Source organism: Cricetulus griseus, chromosome 6, assembly GCF_003668045.3.
Source record: "Cricetulus griseus strain 17A/GY chromosome 6, alternate assembly CriGri-PICRH-1.0, whole genome shotgun sequence".
Taxonomy (NCBI): domain Eukaryota; kingdom Metazoa; phylum Chordata; class Mammalia; order Rodentia; family Cricetidae; genus Cricetulus; species Cricetulus griseus.
The window spans coordinates 47,061,928-47,080,561 of NC_048599.1; the positions used below are offsets into that span (position 1 = coordinate 47,061,928).

Sequence of the window (18,634 nt, forward strand, 5' to 3'; positions counted from 1 at the left end):
ATTACTTGATTGATATGATTGGTGCACTGTGGGCAGTACCATCCCTAGGCAGGTGGTCCTTGCTTGTATATGCAGATAAGCACAAGTCTGTGAGTGGCCAGTGACAGAGCAGAAAGCAGCATCTTTCCATGGTTTCTGCTTCTGGTTCCTGCCCTAACTTCCTTTAATGAGGGGCTGTGACCTGAAAGTGTAAGTCCAATGAACTCCACTCCCTCCTGGCTAAGTTACTTTTTGTCAGAGTGTTTCAGCACAGAAACAGAGGGGAACTCAAAGAGCCATACTGGGAATGTTTTATTTCTTTACCTGAATGGAGGTGCAACACTGTGCACTCCCATAGATTATTCATCACGTATTTTTATTATGAGTAATTTCTATAAAACAGGTATACTTTGTGCTGGTTCCTAACTTGAGTCCAGTGAGGTAGAATACTCTACAATCAAAGAATACATAAAGTGGGTTCCGTGCTTACAGACAGGCACCAAGGGACAACAGAAGTGTAGAGTCTATTTGCTAGCCCTTCCCCCAAGGCTCTGGAAAATGGCCCAGGAAAGACATAATCTTGTTTGTGTATGTTCCACTTAAAACAGTCCAACAGGGACTTTGGAGAACAGCATTTTACTTCCAGTTCAACAGGGACGCCAGAGAGCAGCATTTTAGCCTTGGCCATGACTTGCATGACCAAAGCACTAGAGGGCACCTTGATTCCAGGGTACTGGAACAGAGCTCGGGTAATTCCAAGAAGACCCTCCAGATCACAGGACTCTGTGCTGCCAGCACATTCGACATTTTGGGGACTATCGGCTAGAAAGGGGCAACAACTAGGTCAATCCAAGATCAATCAGAGAACTGCCCTGCACTCAGCATGCTATACTTTCAGGAGCTAAGGAGAAACGAAGGATTGTTGGTTTATCCCTTCCTTAGAGCTCTGCTGACCCTGGCCACAAGGCTGTGTGTGATTTCAGGATGGGGGCAGAAGAAGGGGAGGGAGGGGAACTGGGGTTAGTATGTAAATAAAATATTAATAAAAAAGAAAATATAGAAACCTAGTGCATGGTATGAGTGAGGAGGGCAAGAGGGGGTGAGTACAACCAAGTCACACACATGCATGAAAATGTCCCAATGAAACCCATTACTTTGTACAATTAATATTAATATATGCTGATTGTGAACAAAAACACCTGGAAAGAAGCTGTTTCTGCAGAGAACAATTGGCTGATTAGAATCTCAATACTGGGGAGAGATTGGAATATTGAAATCCAAAAAGCTAGTTACCTTCTTGGGCTAGTTCTAGCCATCTGGAACAGCCATTCTCTGCCCGCCTCAGTGTCTGAACTAACATCTTATGACTAATAGATAAAAATCCTTTTAAAGCTATTCACTTAGCAGACTACTAGCTTGCATAAACCCAAAAGCTAAGAATGTCATCAGATAGCATTGTAGGCCTATAGAGAAGCTTCCCTCATCTTGCTGCACCTGTCTTTCTGATATACATACTGATGTGTATTAAATTTGCCTTAATTTATTACTTGCTTTGTTCTGTAAAACTATAAAAAGTTCATGAAACTGCTTCCACTCTGGAACATGGAATTTGGGGTCACCTGACCATGTCACTCACAATGGCTCCAGAACAAACTCTCTCTTATTCCTTTTAAGATGGGAGCTATCATTTTGTGCCTGCATGATGGAAGAAAGGAGTCTTTGAAAGCAATGGTTCGTAAGCTGGGCATGGTGGCTCACAGCTTCAGTCTCAGCAGAAAGGGGACAGAGGCAGGCAAGACCTCTGTGAGTGTGAGGCCAGCCTGCTGTACCCAGTGAGTCCCAGGCTTGAAAAAAATGATTAAGACTCAGGTTGGAGGATGAGCCTGAGATGTCCAAGTTTCTGGCAAGTTCTGTGGTTCTAAGGACCAGGATACAGGCAGAAAGCAAAGAGAATTTACAAGATGTTATAAATAACCCTCATAAAATACAAGCAAGAATCAGAGGAGAGAGGCAGATGAGAGGGATAGGAAGGAGGGGAGCTGGCACGTTTTCTCTACAAAAAGGACACAGAGGTATAAATTCAGGAGCCTGAAACCACTACACCTTGAACTTCAGAAGCTAAACCCACCCACACCGTGTTACCCATCAGTTCTCCCCCTAGATACACACTCAATAGAAACATATTTATATCCATGAGAAGACATACTAGAATGCTCACAGCCACTCTGGTCTAGCAGCCAAACACTTGAAACACATCTACTGTCTTGTCCATCACCAGAGTGCATCTATAAATCATAGCCCATCACGCAACAGACTTGTGACCTGCAGTGAGAACAAATAAATGTTTGTTGCACAGAACCACATGGATGAACCACAGAGATATGATTACAAGCTCAGGCTAATGTTGTCACAATTGTGTCTAGATTCTTGATACAATCTAGAATCACCTGGGAGGATGGGTCTCAGAGCATGTGTGTGGGAGCCCAACTAGATCCCACTATCTATGTGGGAAGACCCATCTTTATTGTGGGTGAGTCCTGGGCTGTATAAGTGGACAACCAGAGCTGTGCACTGGCAGGCATGCATTAACCCTTTGCTCACCTCAAGTCTCTGCTGCCTTGATCTCCCTTCTGTGATGGACTATGGCCCTGAACTATGAGCCAGAATAAATCCTTTTGTCCCTTAAGTGCCTCTTGTCTGTGTATTTTATTACAGAAACAAGAAAAGAAACTAGTATGGAAGTTGTTACAACGAACTGGGGATGTCACTGTGAGAAACCTGACTGTGTGGTTCTTTAGCCTCGGCAACTGTTTTGTGGCGGGACTATGGAAGAGCCTGACACTTTTGGTTAGAAAAGCCAATGGATGCTGGTGGTAGAGCTTATGGGGGGCACTCTGGTGGGGGCTTGGAAGGCACCGATGCTGAGAGGGAAGGTGGGAAATGGAGGCCCGATTTCTGAGGTTCCAGAGGTGGAAAGGGACTCTACTGGAGCTGGTTGGGATAGGGGCCATTGGTGTAATATTTTCACCCAGAATTGGCTTCTTTTTAATCTTTGCCCAGGAAACTAAGTAAAGTCCAATTTAAAGATAATGGATTAATTATTTTGGTAGGGGAAAGGTGTTGAGTAAGGTTTTGTCAAGGGAACACAATTAACAGGACAGCTCTATCTGTTAAGATTAGTGCATTAATGAGAAGCCCCCATAGTACACTAAAACAAGGGAAAGGTGTCCAGAGGGAAAAAAAAAACTCTTGGGAGGGCATATTATAAAGACCAAGTTCACTTAAAGAAAAAAAGCCTCAGCAAACAGAGCCCTGCTCACTTAAAGTTCTGTGTAGGGCAGGATCAGCACACACAGTTGATGTAGCTGTGGTCCCAGGGGTCCCAAATCCACCCTGTGCTAGCTGCAGAGCTTGCTGGAGTCATCTGTGTGGTGCTGGTTTTGAAGCTATGAGAGTTGCAAGGTTGAGAGAGTCATGGAGAGGAGCTGAAACCATCCAATATGTGGCAGGGCCGGAGTCCCTGAAAAAAGGCCCTTGGAGGCCACTGTGTGAATTGTGAAGATGAATCCTCAGTAAAGAATCCAGTATTTTGCCAATGCCAGGGCCATAGGACTTGCACCAAGGAGAGTTTGGGGCATGGAATGGAGCTGGTTTTGGAAAGAATGTCTGTGCTGAGTGTGCCAGGACTTGAAGTCTCAGGCTATGCAAACCATTCCGAGCCCTGTTGATGACATGACAGTCAGGACCAAATCAGGGTCGGGCAAGATGGCTCAACAGGCAAAAGCAAACCTAATGATTTGAGTTCAATCTCCAGAACCCACATAGTAGAAAGAGAAAATCAACCTCACAAAGCTGTCTTCTGACCTCCTCATCCACGCCATGGCACACGCACACACCCCACACACAAATGGCATACATGCACAGTAATAGTAAAATAAAGGTTTGAAAAGAACTCAGACCAGACACTGCTCTATGTCTCTCCTCCCTCATAGCTGATTCTGTGTACAAGCCCCAGGCTACCTGTCTCCGAGTTATTAGGGACTACTGGTGGCGCACCTCCTCCCCTCTGTGCTGTATATAACACCAATTACTCTTCTAATACCCCCCCCCAAAAAAAACCAATTTGATTCAGTGTCCCTTTGAAGCCTAAGCTTTACAATTATGAGCCCCAGATGCCAGAATTAGGCATTAGGAGTTTACCTTGATAGATTTTGGTTATGTTTTAGAATGTTGGTTTTATGCCCTGGCTCTTCCCTTTTGAAATAGGAATGTTTTACTCTGTACCATTATATGCTGGAAATAAACTGTTTTGTATTTTATAGGAACTGGCAATTAAGAGACTTTGGACCTTACAGTGTCAGAACTCTTAGTGACTGTGGGGACTTTAAAGTTGGATTACATACATTTCATATTATAGGATGGTTACAAGCTCATTGAGACAAGAGGTAGAAGGTTATAGCTTAAACATGATGTTTTGAGCCCAGCATGGTGGCTCACACTTTTAACCCCAGCATTTGGAGGCAGAGGCAGAGGCAGGTGGATTTCTGATCCAGGCCAGCCTGGTCTACAGAGCAAGTTCCAGGACAGCTAAAACTACACAGAAAAACCCTGTCTTGAAAAACCAGGGAAAAAAAATGTTTCGGTGTCAAGTTAACTAGGGGTAGAGTTCTAAGAGTGTTAACTGTCACTTTGATGAAGTCTGCAGTCACCCGGACTGCTGAGTGTGCATGTGGGGACTATCTTTTTACATCAATTGCTGTTGGAAGACCCCACTTTTTCCCTTAAATTGCTTTTATCAATGCATTTTATCACAGCAACAGGAAGAGAAACCGGGACAGTGTGTTTACATTAAATACAGAAATGAGCAAATCTGGGGCTGCAATGAAGCTCTATGGTTAGGAGCACTGGCTGTTCTCAAAGAGGCTCAGGTCCTAGCACCCACATGTAGCTCACAGCTGTCTGTGGCACACAGTACACAGACATACATGCAGGCAAAAGACCCATATAGATAAAATAAAATGAAATCTTTTTAATTGATTTTTAAAAAAAAACAAATGAGCAAAATTAAGACAAAGATGTCAAGCGTCTTGAGAGTGGAAGCCATTTGGTCCGATTAGGATCTAAAATATTCCCCTAAAGTTCTCCCTCCCTCTCACTCTTCTGCAGATACTTCCTGCCATAATCCTTCACCATGGGCCCCAAAGCAATAGTCCCCAGGGCCCTGACCTGAAGCATCCTCCACTGGGACCCACAATAAACCTTTCCTGCTTATGAGCCAACCATCTCGGGCGTTTAGTCATAGTAGTGGAAAGCTGACCAACACATCCTTGGTAATGTCAATAACTGGGAGAGACACAGAGAACACTTTTGTTTCTTGATGTTACACAATGAGGTCTAACAATTTTAAAGCATAGCACTCGAGTTCTGTGTATTGTAGTGCAATCTGTGGTGGTTTTGAAGTAGAATAAGGCAGGAAATGTCAATTATTAGTTATGGACTTATCTCATGATTTACTTAAAGCACTGCTTGTACAGTCTATTTGCCAAGCATGATTTCACTTGCTACCTAAAACAGAATGACCTGGAGGAATAGCTGAAACAATGGGCCATTGCCCTGAACAACCTGCACACAAACACACACACACACACACACACACACACACACACACACACACGCACACACACGTGTCCGTAAAATCTTGCTTGCTTGCCAGCACCACCTTTTGGTTTGAGTATAAAATGAGAATACAAGCTGGACCTGGCATGGAAGCCTTTGAGGAACTGTCCTGGCTTCCATCTACCAGTGACAATCTCTATTCCACTCACTCACTGCTGTCAGGGTGCTTATTCCAGAAAGATACCCGCAACAGTTTGGATGAGAACGTCCCCAATAGGCTCAGGCGCTTGATCACTCGGTCCCCAGGTGGTGTCGCTGTTTGGGGAGATTTCGGATGTTGGACCTTGTTGGAGGATGTGTGTCTCTGGAGGCAGCTTTGAGAGACTCCAGTTTCCTCTCCACTTCCTGCTTCTGGCTGAGGATGTAAGCCTTCAGCTTCCTGCTCCTGCACCACATCTGCCTGCTGCCAGCCATGCCCACCGAGATGGTGATGGACTCATCCCTCTGGAACAGTAAGTCAGCACGAACCCTTTGTCGTGGTGTTTTATCAGAGCAAGAGAAAAATAACTAATCACAACTACATTCCAGTAAATAAGTTTATTTTCTTAGTGAAACCTTATCCTGTCCCCATGATGTAGCCGGATGTAATGGGACACAATAAATAATATGTATACCTGACACTCATTGCTCACACTTGCCATTTGTACCCACGCACACCAGTATTGTGTGCACAACTCTGACGTCCGGCCTCACTACAGGGGTAAACTAAAGTCACACTTCTTATTTATTTAGTAAATGCATTTTTCTCCAGACAGGGTTTCTCTGTGTAGCCCTGGCTGTCCTGGAACTCACTCTATAGGCCAGGGTGGCCTTGAACTCATGGAGATCCACTTGCCCCAGCCTCCCGAGTGCTGGGATTAAAGGTGTGTGACACCATTGCCCAGCCGTAAATGCATTTCTTGAAGCATAATTAAACTTTCTCTTCTCAGAGTCTGGCAGAATAAATGAAATAACTAAACATCCACTATGAAATAAGTAAACCTCTACTAGATGAACCAATAGGAACCAACAGTGCCTCTTTTTATTGGTAATGAAAAGTCAATGGAAATGTAGGAAGAGGCACAATTACAATAATATTCATTTGTTCAGTATTAATTAAAGGGGGTCCCAGGATGACTTGCTTGGTTCTTTTTTTTTTTTTTTTTTTTAATTCAAAATGGCTCAGAGAATCCAAACACATCCTCTCAATGCAGTAAGCGCTGTTTGAATATGGCCAGAAGGTGGCGCCAGAGGGCACGGCTTGTCCTTCCAGGGAGCAGGCCTGTTCACTTCTGCCCCTCCGGGCCTGCCTTGAGAGAAGGGCAGTCTGCCCTTCCCTAACAACTGCTGGTGTGAGCAGAGTGGGATGGAGGAAGCACCAGTGTAGAAAATGGTACGCGAAGTTTGCCAGTGGGAAGCAGCAAAAGACACGAAAGCAAGAGGAGGACAGGTGACTGGAAAGTCGAGATAAAGGATCCGGCGTTAGAGGGTGGGGTACACAGGTGGAGGTCACGGCAGCAGAGGCAGGGGCCAACCACTCCTCTCATTTTGTCACGAGGGAATTTCCACAGCAGGCTGGAGAGTTTGCAGTCTGGGTGAGGAAGTGACTTTTAGTCAGCTTTTATTGGTCTGTGAGGCAGAAGGGCCTATTGCCTGAGACAGCAAAGAGAACGGAGTTGTGGTAAGGAGGGGAGTCTCAGAAAGCTGGCGAGGGAGGCCCCAAGAGGACTGTCACCAGCACTGGGGGTGGGTCTCCAGGTTGACATCATCTTTGCATGGTGTCCTCATCCCCTCATTCTCCAAATGTTTGTGTAAACCTGCTGTTACACCGGGCACTATTTTAGACGCACTGGATACGCAACGGTGAAGATGGAACTTACCTGGTGGTGGGAAGATGGACAGGCAACTGCATAGATAAACAAACACCAGATAGCAAAACGGGGGAAGAAAAGGAGGGAACAGAGTAGGGTAACCATGGAAAAGGGATGCTCCGGGTAGTGTCCCCCAAAGTGTCTGAGTAGAAATCTGAGACCAGCGAGGTGGGCTGGGAGTTCTGGGCAAACAGAGCAGCCAGGACTAAGGGAAGGAGATGGTGGTAGGCGGATCTTGGGACAGCTCATAGGTGTCTGCAAGCAGCACCTTGGTTCTCCAGTGTGAGGGCCGCCACTGGAAACCAGGGAGGCTGGACTGGCCACGGTGGCTATGTGGCCAACGGGCTAAGAGAGGAGGTTACAGAGGAACACCATCTAGCAGGCCACTGCAGCCATTCAAGGCAGAAATGCAGGAACAGTGGAGAGTTTGAAAGGATTAGATTCAAAATGTGTAAGGAGAGTTGATGAAACTTGCCTATGGCAATTCAGAAGATGGGGAGTGGACAATGACTTGGGTGTTCTCCTGAAGCCAAGGGATAGCAGTGCCACTTATTCAAACGAAGAAGAGGGCAGTTGGAACACACTGTGAAGGAATGGGGAGGGGGCGATTCTTCTTTGGCCCAGCTATATCCATGGAGAGATGGTGTAGGCAACACCGTATGTCTTGTGCAGTTTGCTTTCTCTGCTTTATTCTGATCAAGTGGGCACAGCCCTTCTCCTCCAGAAGAGCGCTGGGATGGCTTGGCCCATGACTGAATTATGCTGACTGGTTTTAGGAGAAGAGACCAAGTGAAGCAATGGGCAAAGGTAAAAATCTCAACCCCAGAGCCATTTACAAGTAGCCAGGACACACACAGAGAAACCCAGCTCAAACTCATAAGCAAAGGACAGCTACCTGCCCACACAGCTAGATAGGACACTGAAGTCACTCACAAATGAGAAGACAATGTGGTGACATGGTCTTGAGCTGGGGTGTATAGATGGCTGTGTGATTCCATGTGGTCCCACATACTGGGATAGGGGTAGTAGTAGATGCAAGACAAAAAAGTAGAGGGTGAGATGAAGAGTGAACCCCGAATCCAACACACCCAAGTTACATGTGCAATGAATCTGTAAGATAAAATGCCCAACACTTCTCACTCCTTGAGAGCCGGTTTGGGGTGTTCTTCATTATCAGAACAACAACCGCTAGAATAAAGGGACATGATAATGGATTTATCCACCTACAGCCATTTCAGTTGTATGGAACAGGGCAGTGACTGACCCCTTTGTCTAGTAACAATATATAGCATGAGATTAGATGTCATGGCCACCTTAGCGGGACACTTCCTGCCTGTTCCCCTATACATATGGGAAATCGGCTCAATGAACAGGCTGACCCAGAGAAATTCCAGCTTCCTGCCACTCTGTCATTAAGCTGAAAAACTGTTAATTTGACAGGTTAATCAGACTGAGACACAACGAAACCTTTAAGAGACAGGGCCTTATGGGAGGGGCCCAGATCATTGTAGGCATTCCCTTCAAGGGCCTATTAGGACCCTAACCCCTTCCTTTGTTTGCCAGCCACCATGAGACAGGCAGTCCTCTACCACATGCTCTTACCATGACATACTAGCCCAAAACAACAGAACCAACCCACCCACAGGCTGAAACTACAAGCCAAGATGGCTCCTACCTCAATCAGTTTGTCTCAACACAGAGAGGTATTTCACGCCTACCCTATGCTCTGGTCAGCCACCATCAAGTGAAAAATGGCAGTCATTCATATGTGACATAGCAACAATGGCAGAGACAATGACTGCCAAGTACCCCAGTCCCCTGTGGAATGTCTGAGACTCCCACAAAGTGACAGCTGAAGACCTTAACCCTGGAGTCCCCAATGCCTATGGCACAATACTCCATGCAACTAAGAGCATGGACTCCCGATGTAACACAGACTGCAGGAAAGAACTTCCAGGCAATGGAAATGGCATGGCAGCAGCCCTGGTGTGAATGCTGACAGAAGTGTCACACGCTGGACAGAGCCCAGATGCCACTTCTGCTTTCAGAAACTTGGTCAGCATGTGGGACGCAGCCCACGCTCCTGTTAGAGGTAGTGTCTCTTTCTGAGGTCTTTTCTCTTCCTTGTCCATCAGCCTTGAATTTGCTTTGAGGACTGTCCTGCATACAATTTACAGGAGGCAGCTATTTGATGGAAGGCGACGTCCTGAAGGGCTGACAGTTTTGGCAGACTCTCAAAGCCACCCCTCCTGCACCTCCTGTCCCTGTCTGCATCTTCCAAGAGCCCCTTGGCTTCCTCCTTTGGCTGTCCCCTCCCTTAGTGAGACAGCATGTCCCTAAGCTGTGTGGCCTGGGGTAGCTCCACAGAAGTCCTTCTGTGAACTTTGGTTTCCTCTGCTCTGAAAACCCCACTTCCCTGCAAATACAAAGGAAGAGGAGTCACCGACAATAGACCTAATACAATAATAACCTATTACACGAACTCAAGGTCAGTACTTATCCCCAGGCCAGTGGGCTGTTCCATCCTTTGAGAAATGTCCCCTACAGACTCAAGCATTTAGTCCCCAGCTGGTGGGCTATTTGGGGAAGCTTGGTAGGTATGGCCTTGCTGGGGAAGTCTGTCACTGGGTTCCAACTCTGAGGCTTCTTTTGATCATTTTATGCGTAAGGGTGTTTTGTCTGCACATATGTCTATATCCCATGGGCATGCAGGGCTTGCAGAGACTGGAAGAGGGTGCTGGATCCCCAGAACTACAGTTGTTATATGCTTGTGAGCCATATATAGGCACTGGAAATTGAACTGGAGTCCTCTGGGAGAGCAACCAGTGCTCTTAACCGCTTGACCATCTATCTCTCTAGCCACCCCAAACCTGGGATTTGACTTTCAAAGCTATTCACCATTTCCAGCTCACTTTGCTAAGTTTCTGCTCCAGCTGCCATGTCTGCAGCCTGGTGCCTCCACTCCACCATCAACCACTCTTTTCCCTCTAGAACTGTAAGCCAGTTAAACTCTTCCTTCTACAATCTGCTTTGATCACAATGTTTTAGCACAGTGATGGAAAAGTAACTAACAGGGGATGTGAGTCCTTCCTCCCTTTATCTGCTGTCAAGATGTTGTCAGTCCTCTCTGCTGCATGAAAGAAATGAGCTGGGACAACATGACCGTATTTGGGGTTGGAAGGGCAAGACAGACACCCTCGAATACAGCTTGCTTTCAACTGAGGCACACGTAAAGTACAGAAATCTTCAGTGAACAACATGATGCTTTTTTTACCCAAGTATAAATGCATCAGCTCCCGGTCACTGCCCCCCTCTCTCACTGCTGATACTGTGGATTCATTTTACAGGTTCTTGAACTTGTAATAAAACCAAAGCACCCAAGGCAGAGCCTGTGCCCCTTCTTTCACTCAGTGTTGTGGAGACTAATCCACTGTGTTGCAAATAGCCAATTGTTTTACTCTACCACTGTGTGACGCTCTACTATGGTCACATTACATGCACTAGTTAGTTCATTCTTCTGTTGGGACACACCTAGGCTACTTCCAGCTTCCAGCAACTATGAATCCATCACTTCAGTGGGCATCTGCACTTTTATTTCTCTTGGGTAGAAACCAGGAGTGAAATGCTGGCAAGCACGTGGCCAGCCTTGGCAGAATCTGCCACAAAGACTTGGAGTATGGCTGTGCCTATGTCCACTATCTACAGCAATGGCTTCAGATTATTTTGGTGTAGCAGCACATACATACATATAGGCAGAATATCCACACACACAAATGTTGAAAAGACAAAAATGGTGGGTGTGCCTAGAATTTATGATTGATACCCTGCCAACATGTGATTGGAGCTAGTGCTGGATCTCTCTCTCTCTCTCTCTCTCTCTCTCTCTCTCTCTCCTCTCTCTCTCTCTCTCTCTCTCTCTCTCACACACACACACACACACACACACACACACACACACACACACACACAGCCTCTAAAGGTCCCCAACATGCAGTCACCAAATAAACATTTTGAGCTTCCTTACCCCTATGGAGTTCTTTACAACTCCAACACCTGGTAATTAATTACTTCCCTCCTACTTTATGTCTTGTGGCTGCTTTTGTCTATCCCACGCAGCTGGTGGAGAAACCTAGGGACCGTGGAAGCTAGCCAGCATCTCCCAACACAAGTTCATAGAAAGTAAAGGTGGCTTCCAACAAAGGAACCTAGGCTACAGAGAAGGCAGCCGGCAGTGACCAAAGGAGGGCCCACATTGCATTAAGTTCTGTTGCGTAAGACATCCAACACATATTGTTAGTTTAAAGCCTGAATCAGACTCACTGCCCTGTGGCCAGCAGTGAACTCATCAGACCCTGGCATGGAGCCACAACTGGGGTATCCCTCCATAGAATTTACCTTCATTCAACACAACCTGTCTTCCAACCACGCTTCAAGAAGGGCAAGTGGTCAGAACCAGGCCTATCCTAAGGGAGTGGGCCCTGGGCAGGGAGAACTCACTGAACAGGCAGGAAGAGAAGGGGTAAAGGAGGAACGTCTCCTCAACAAACCTAAACACCTTCCCTTTCAGGAGCACAGCCACAAACCTTGCACCAAACCCTAGTCAGAGATGTGATTAGACAAATGCACACACAGAGGCTATCAACTGAGCAGAGAAGCTAGGAGCATGGGAAGGGTCACTTCTTTTATTATCCCAAAATGCAAAGTATTGAAGGCACTTGCAATAACATGGAGAGGGGGAAAGCAGGAAGCCAAATCCCACCTGGGCATTACCCAGCCTAGAGAAAAAGAAAAGCTATAGGGCCAGGTCTGAAGACAGCCCAGTGTCCACTACAAAAGATATAATTTCATCCTACAGACAATCAGGAAATTACGAGTACATGGGCAAGGGAAGGGACAGCAGTCACGAGTTAGTGGTTCTTTAAGGAACACATATGGCAGTGAGGACACCCTCAGGGCCCCTGCTGGAAGAGGTCTCGGTACATCTCGATGAGACGAGCTGCCTCACGCTGGCCAGAGAGCAGAGCACCATGGGTGGTGGAGTAGTACTTGCGGTGCGTGGCCTCACCGGAGAACAGCACCTGCATGGGCTGAGCGGGAGGAAGTGGAAGTGAGAGTGGAGAAGCAGCTGGGGCAGCAGTCTCCCTGCCTGCCGTGGAACCCATCTTCCTACAAGGCAGACACAAGTGAGCAGGACACCGGTATTGTTCTACAGAATGAAGAGTCACCCACCCACCTGGCACCTTCCCATTCTGTCCCCATGCACCCATGCCTCACTTCCTTCTGTTCCAAGGCTGTGAGAAGTCCTGGCTGTACAGTCCCAAAGGCTCCATTCACCTCTTAATGATCATCTATTTAGCCCTCCTAAGCCTTTATTTTCTTATCAGACAAATAGATTTATACCACCTGCTTCTGAGGCCAGCTGTAAAGATTAAGTGAAACTAAGTGTGTGAGCACTTAGGATCTGGAAGAACGTAAACAACCGTTAGGTGGTAATTTAACAAACCTTTACGGGGCCCCTACTAGGGTCCAGGGCCTGTTCTGGGCACTTGGATGATAAAAGGTGAGCAGGCTGCTGCTTTGTGGAGCTTCCATGCTGGCAGGGAAGCCAGACACGAAACCCAGTTACTAAACAGTGTCATATGTGATGACAGGTGTTTGGGGAAGGTGCTTAAAGCCCAGAAAAGAGGTTCAATGTAAGGGAGATCCCACAAAGCCTCCTGGAAGACTTTTAACTGCTTCTCAAAGGATGCTGGATAACTAAACACTGAACGAGTTCAGTCAGAGGGAAAAGTCACCACACCAAAGACAGTGAGACCTCTGGTTTAAAGGCTCAATCTCAAGGAAGCAGGTGTCTCGGTGAGTCCAAGGACGGTTCAGCTTCTTGCACACCAAACTCAAGTGTGGACTTCTCTAAGAACGCATTGATGAATCCACCAAGTCTAGACTAAGAGCACACATCCCTAACAAGCTCGCAGCAGAGCTGCACCCAGTGATAAGGAGCTCAGGGAGGTTGTTAAAGAGAAGGAAGGAAAATAAATAAAAAAGAGAGAAAGAGGGATGGGCTGTGGCCAAGCACAAGCTGCCCACTCCCACACTCATCCACCATTCTCTTTCCTCCTTAGTTTAGCCCTGGTTTTTTTGTTTGTTTGGAGTCAATGTCTCAAAATATGTAGACCAGACTAGCCTGGAACACACAGATATCTACCTGCCTCTGCCTCCACCTCCTGAGTGCTGGGATTAAAGGTGTGCACCACCACTCCCAGCTCAAGTCCTAGTTCTTAACTGGTTCCAAAGTCATTCAAAACAAAAATGACCTGGCCCAGCCTGTCAGCAATATGTAATCATGTGACTAAATTCTAGCCAATAAGCTTCAGGTATACTGCTGTCTCAGATCCAGGGAGTCCCCTTTCTGGTCCATGCTATCAGCTGAAGACATAAGACCCATTGTTCTTGCAGTCCTCTTGGGACAGAACATGGAAGCCAGGTGTTAATGATATCTGGTCCTCCCATTATCCTGCAGATCATTGTTGATTATTTCTGTTTTGCTTTACTACTGTCACAACCAGAGGTCTCCTTTGTAGGAAGATGCCCTCTCTGAGCACAGCTAGACAGACATACCTTAGTTGACAGAATCTCCTTCATCAGTGACTCCAAAGAACTGCTTTAAATATAAGTGGCGCATTTTTACATTTAATGTATATTTACACTTACTAGACAAAATTTACTACTGGGAGCATATTTCTCTCAGTTTTTAGCATTGTGTGTGTGTGTGTGTGTGTGTGTGTGTGTGTGTGCGTGCAAACACCCATGCATGCCATCATGGTAGAGTGGAAACCAGGACAACCTGTAGGAATCAGTTCTCTCCTCTCTTACATGAGCTCTAGGAACTGAACGAGTCATCCATCGGGCTTGGCAGTGCACTCCATTACCCACCAAGCCACCTTGCTGGCCTCAGATTAATTATCTTCTTAGAGTGCAGTTGGACAGGGTCTATGTATTTCAGGCTTGCCTCAAACTATGTAACCAAGGACAACTTCAAGCTCCTGATCCTCCCAGCTCTACTTCTCCGGTGCTATGGAATTGTGGGTATGCACCACTAGGCAGGGTTTCTGAGGTGCTGGGGATCAAACCCAGGGCTTCAGGCATGCCAGCCAAGTACTCTGCCAACTGAGCTACAACCCCAATTTTGTTCTCTAAAACATAGAGAAAATAATTGCACTGCTGTCCAACAGACCTTTTGTACCGCATAACCCAATGTGGGGTCCATTAGGCACACGGGGCTGTTGAACTTGAAATGTAAGTAGTACAACCAAGGAACTAAAACTTGTATTTATTCATTTAAATTCTATTTAATTAATTCAATCTAACTGTGGTTTAAGACTTATTGTCCAGCACAGCAATGACCCATGCTTCAGAAGCTCCAGAAAATATTATTCTATGAGATTCTACTTTTTTCTTCCAGATGCTGTCTGTTGTCTTGTTTTCTCTTTCACTATGAGAGCCACCCCATCGCTTTTCACCATGGCGCCCTTAGTGAACACTACCCCAAGCCCTTTCCCCTGGACCAGACACATGCAAAATAGTCCCTCCAAGGAAGCCTGTTCTCACCATTCACAGCCTACTCACCGCTGTCTTGGAGCTCTCTGTGTAGGGTAGAGGCTTGGCCAGCTTCTCCACATCTGCCCCACTGGAGCCCACTTGTGTGTATGAATAGGAACCTCGGAAGTATGGATTGCTGCCCCAGGCTGAGCGCAGGATTCGCCGAGGTTTTGGTACATTGGGATTCCCTGTTGGGAAGTCAGAAGAACCAAGACATAAGAAATGGCTACCTATGGAAGGCACCCCAAGACAGGCAATTTACCTCCCTCCGGGGCTCCAGAACATTCAAGCAGGCATAAAAGATTGGGAGAAGTAAGGGGGGACTGGGCTCAAGCTGTATTCCCACTCATCACTTCCTGGTGACCGCCAGAAAACAAACATTACTTATCCGAAGACCTTGATTTTCTTAATTTAAAGTATTACTAGAGGTGGGGAGGTGTCTCATGGTAGATCTCATGGTTAGCACTCATGAGGCCCTAGGATTGATTCCCAGAAGTATTTAAAACAATTTCAGATAATCATGTTTCCCTTTCCTATATCAGGGGCTCCTGGGAAGTTCTCCTGCAGCAGTGGGCAGAAAATAACCAAGTAAAAGAATCAAAGATGCTGATTATGACAGCATATGCCTGTATTCCTAGCACTCAGGAAACTGAGACAGGAGGATCTTGAATTCAAAGTCCAGTTAGCTGCAACTCAGTGAGTTCCAGGCCAGCCTAGGCTACACAATAAAACCCTGTCTCAAAAAAAAAAAAAAAAAAAAAAAAAAAAGAAAGAAAGAAAGAAAGAAAGAAAGAAAGAAAGGAAAAAAATCACTATCGGAGTAAAACAAATCTACCTCTGAACAAGATGCTATACAACAGGAAATGGCCAGCTCATGGAGATGGTGACACTGGAGTCCTTTTTACCATGAAGTCCTTAGTGCAAAGAGCCATCATTTTGAGTCATTCAAACTCAAAAAATGGGAGTGTCAGTAGCTGAGGTGACAGAGGCTAAACGTAGTTCCCTGCAGTGGCTCTCCCAGTAGGACAGCCACCTCAGTGCCACAATCTAGAAAAGGTAGAATTGCTATAGACCTAGGAGCAGAGGAAGCAGCCAGGCCCCAGGGAGCAGCATGGACACAGGGCCTACCTGTGAACTGTCTCAGCATCTCTGTGCAGATCTCAGCCACGGCCTCATCATCACACCTCTCCATGACAAGAGCCTCCTCCCCACAAATCCAGCCACTCAGCACGTGGCCATAGCGCTCTGGTGGGTACAGGACATCGAAGCCACATATCTTGCGGTACCAGAGCTCAGGGGGATAAGTGAGGGTACAGCTCTCTGCCTCATCCTCCCACACAAACTGCAGGCTGTTGCACTCAGGGCCCCAAAAGGGCTCCTCGAATTCAAGGAAGATCTTGTCGGTGGTACCAATGCCCAGGCGGTGAATGGCAGCCACCTTCTCCGTGGGCAGGCCTGGCCTAAAGAAACTGGTGTACTGCCTCTTGAGCACGCCCAGCGAAACGGTCACAATCACATGGTCGGCTGGAATCACCTCACAATCCTCGCACTCCACGACCACGGGCCACTGCTCATCCTCGTCCCTCCTTCTCTGCTGGGAACTCTCTCCACTCTGGCCACCCTCCCCAGTGTTGCGATTGTGGTCACCCTCACCACAGGGTTCGATCTCAGGACCCCGGGGGCGAGCTGAGGCCTGGTCCCAGTGGATACAACGGACAGGTTTCCCCAGCTGGATGACATGTGGGGGAATGCCCTCAGCCAGCAGCTCCACAACTCGCACAAAGCCTGAGGGGATGATGTGATGGGCGCCAGGGATCTCTGTCCATTCTCCAAAGGCGCTCAGAGACACCTCATCTATACTGTGAGAACTGCTCTCACAGCTCTCCACCTGTGGGAAGACCCAGAGAGAAGCCAGGTGATGGCAGGGCTAGGCCAGACAAGGAACAAGAGCTCGGACCAGCACAGCCCTTTGGACCCAGACTCCCCCAAACTTTTTCACTCTGGCATCTACACTCCACAACAAAGATACCTTCAGGTACTGCTGGATCATGGCGAGCTTCAGGCGCTTGGTGGCCTCTGTGTCATCAGGGTCATCCCTGATGCGATTGCGCACCTTCTCCCGGGTGAACACCCCGACGCTGTTCTGACTCTCAGCATTGACTGGTTTACCATGGCGGAAGAACTCCTGGGTCAAGTTATAGACCTGCCAGAGAGACCCCTGGACAGTGAGCACTCTTACCATCCTCCATAGCAAACAGGGCCCACCTAGAAAGCCACCTACTCCCAGGCATCCCTGGTTGCTTCTGCATGAAACTGAGCAAGACACCTTTCCTAGTCAGTCAGCTCCTCACCTCCGAGCCTGTAAGAGCGGTACAATGGACCTAAAGCTTTCTTAGGGACCCTTCCTAGAACAAACCACAAACATCTGGGACCTGCAGAGTCTGGGGAAGGAGCTGCCTCTTCATGGACCCTGAGCATGTCTACAAGGGCCCCATATTCCCCTGGAGAATTTGGTCTGCACACATTCACCTTTTCCAAGAACCAACTGTAGGAAGCTCACCCCCATAGACACGCTCATTGCACTACTCAGATCTGTAAGAGCCCCTTCATTTGGACACAGAAGGAAGACAGAAGAGGACAACACGGAAGGGAACATCTCTGCAAGGCCCCAGCAGGCCAAGAAACAGGAACCACTTGGCAGACATTTTCCAGTCAAAACACCAACCCACACCTTGTCCACAGTGACCATCAATCCTTGAAACAGGGTCCTTCTGTCTTCTCTGACAGCCTGACCCATAAACCTTCGAAACACATCACCCTGCCACCACAAACCCTGAACAAGTCTACTCCCAGACAGGCCCTAACATTCGCTCAACATGCATTTGTGGGCTCCACACCCAATGTATTAAGCAAAACAAAGTCCCCAGCCCTGCCCATACTCAAGCTGATGAGACATTCTAAGGGGATTTCTACACGATACTGTGATAGCAAAGAACCCAGGAGTAGTAAGGTCAACCCAGGCAACCCTGACTCATTAGGAGATACAACACTGGCAATGAGAGGAGATGAGGGTGTTACAGGCAGAGGGAACTGCACAGTCAAAAATGGAGGGTGAGGCTGTCAAGAACCCTGAAATGGGTTAGCTCGGTGAAGAGGCAACAAGGAGAATATTGTAAGAAATAAATGGCCTTGGAAAGGGAGGCAGGCGCCAAGGCAGCAAAGCCTAGACACTGTGCCAAGACCCTGGATCCCTGAAGGGCTGAGAAGGAGGGCAGCAGGATCCCCACCCACTGCTCTCGTTTCTGAGGCTATAGCAAATGTGGGCTTCTCAGCTGTGACCCCTTGTGGCCAGGCTGGATTTGGCCAGAATGCATTCCTGGGAAAGATGTGTGCTCTGCACTGCAGCCCCAGCATAAGCTGTGGGACCAGAGTGGAGGAGCGGCAATGTACCCTCCAATCACCCCTGTTCCACGGGAGAAAGCCTCCACACGAGACAGGCACATAAGGATGTCTCTGCAGCATAAATCACA

General features: G+C 47.3%; 1 protein-coding gene across 7 annotated transcripts in view; it reads right to left on the reverse strand.

Moving 5' to 3' along the window:
- Positions 1 to 6,654: 6,654 nt before the first annotated feature.
- Positions 6,655 to 18,634, reverse strand: part of Smox (spermine oxidase) — a 51,086-nt gene continuing 39,106 nt past the window's right edge. For 5 of the 7 annotated variants that reach the window (XM_035446311.1, XM_035446310.1, XM_027421734.2 and 2 more), the window contains exons 4-7: positions 17,134 to 17,307; positions 16,233 to 16,992; positions 15,132 to 15,292; positions 12,149 to 12,592 (exon numbers count right to left, since the gene is read on the reverse strand). In XM_035446311.1, coding sequence (XP_035302202.1) covers positions 12,455 to 12,592; positions 15,132 to 15,292; positions 16,233 to 16,992; positions 17,134 to 17,307 — 1,233 coding nt within the window. In that variant the 3' untranslated portion in view covers positions 12,149 to 12,454. Of the gene's footprint in view, positions 9,922 to 12,148; positions 12,593 to 13,008; positions 13,099 to 15,131; positions 15,293 to 16,232; positions 16,993 to 17,133; positions 17,308 to 18,634 lie in introns of those variants that run through there. The other 2 variants (XM_027421737.2, XM_027421736.2) reach the window with 2 other exon arrangements.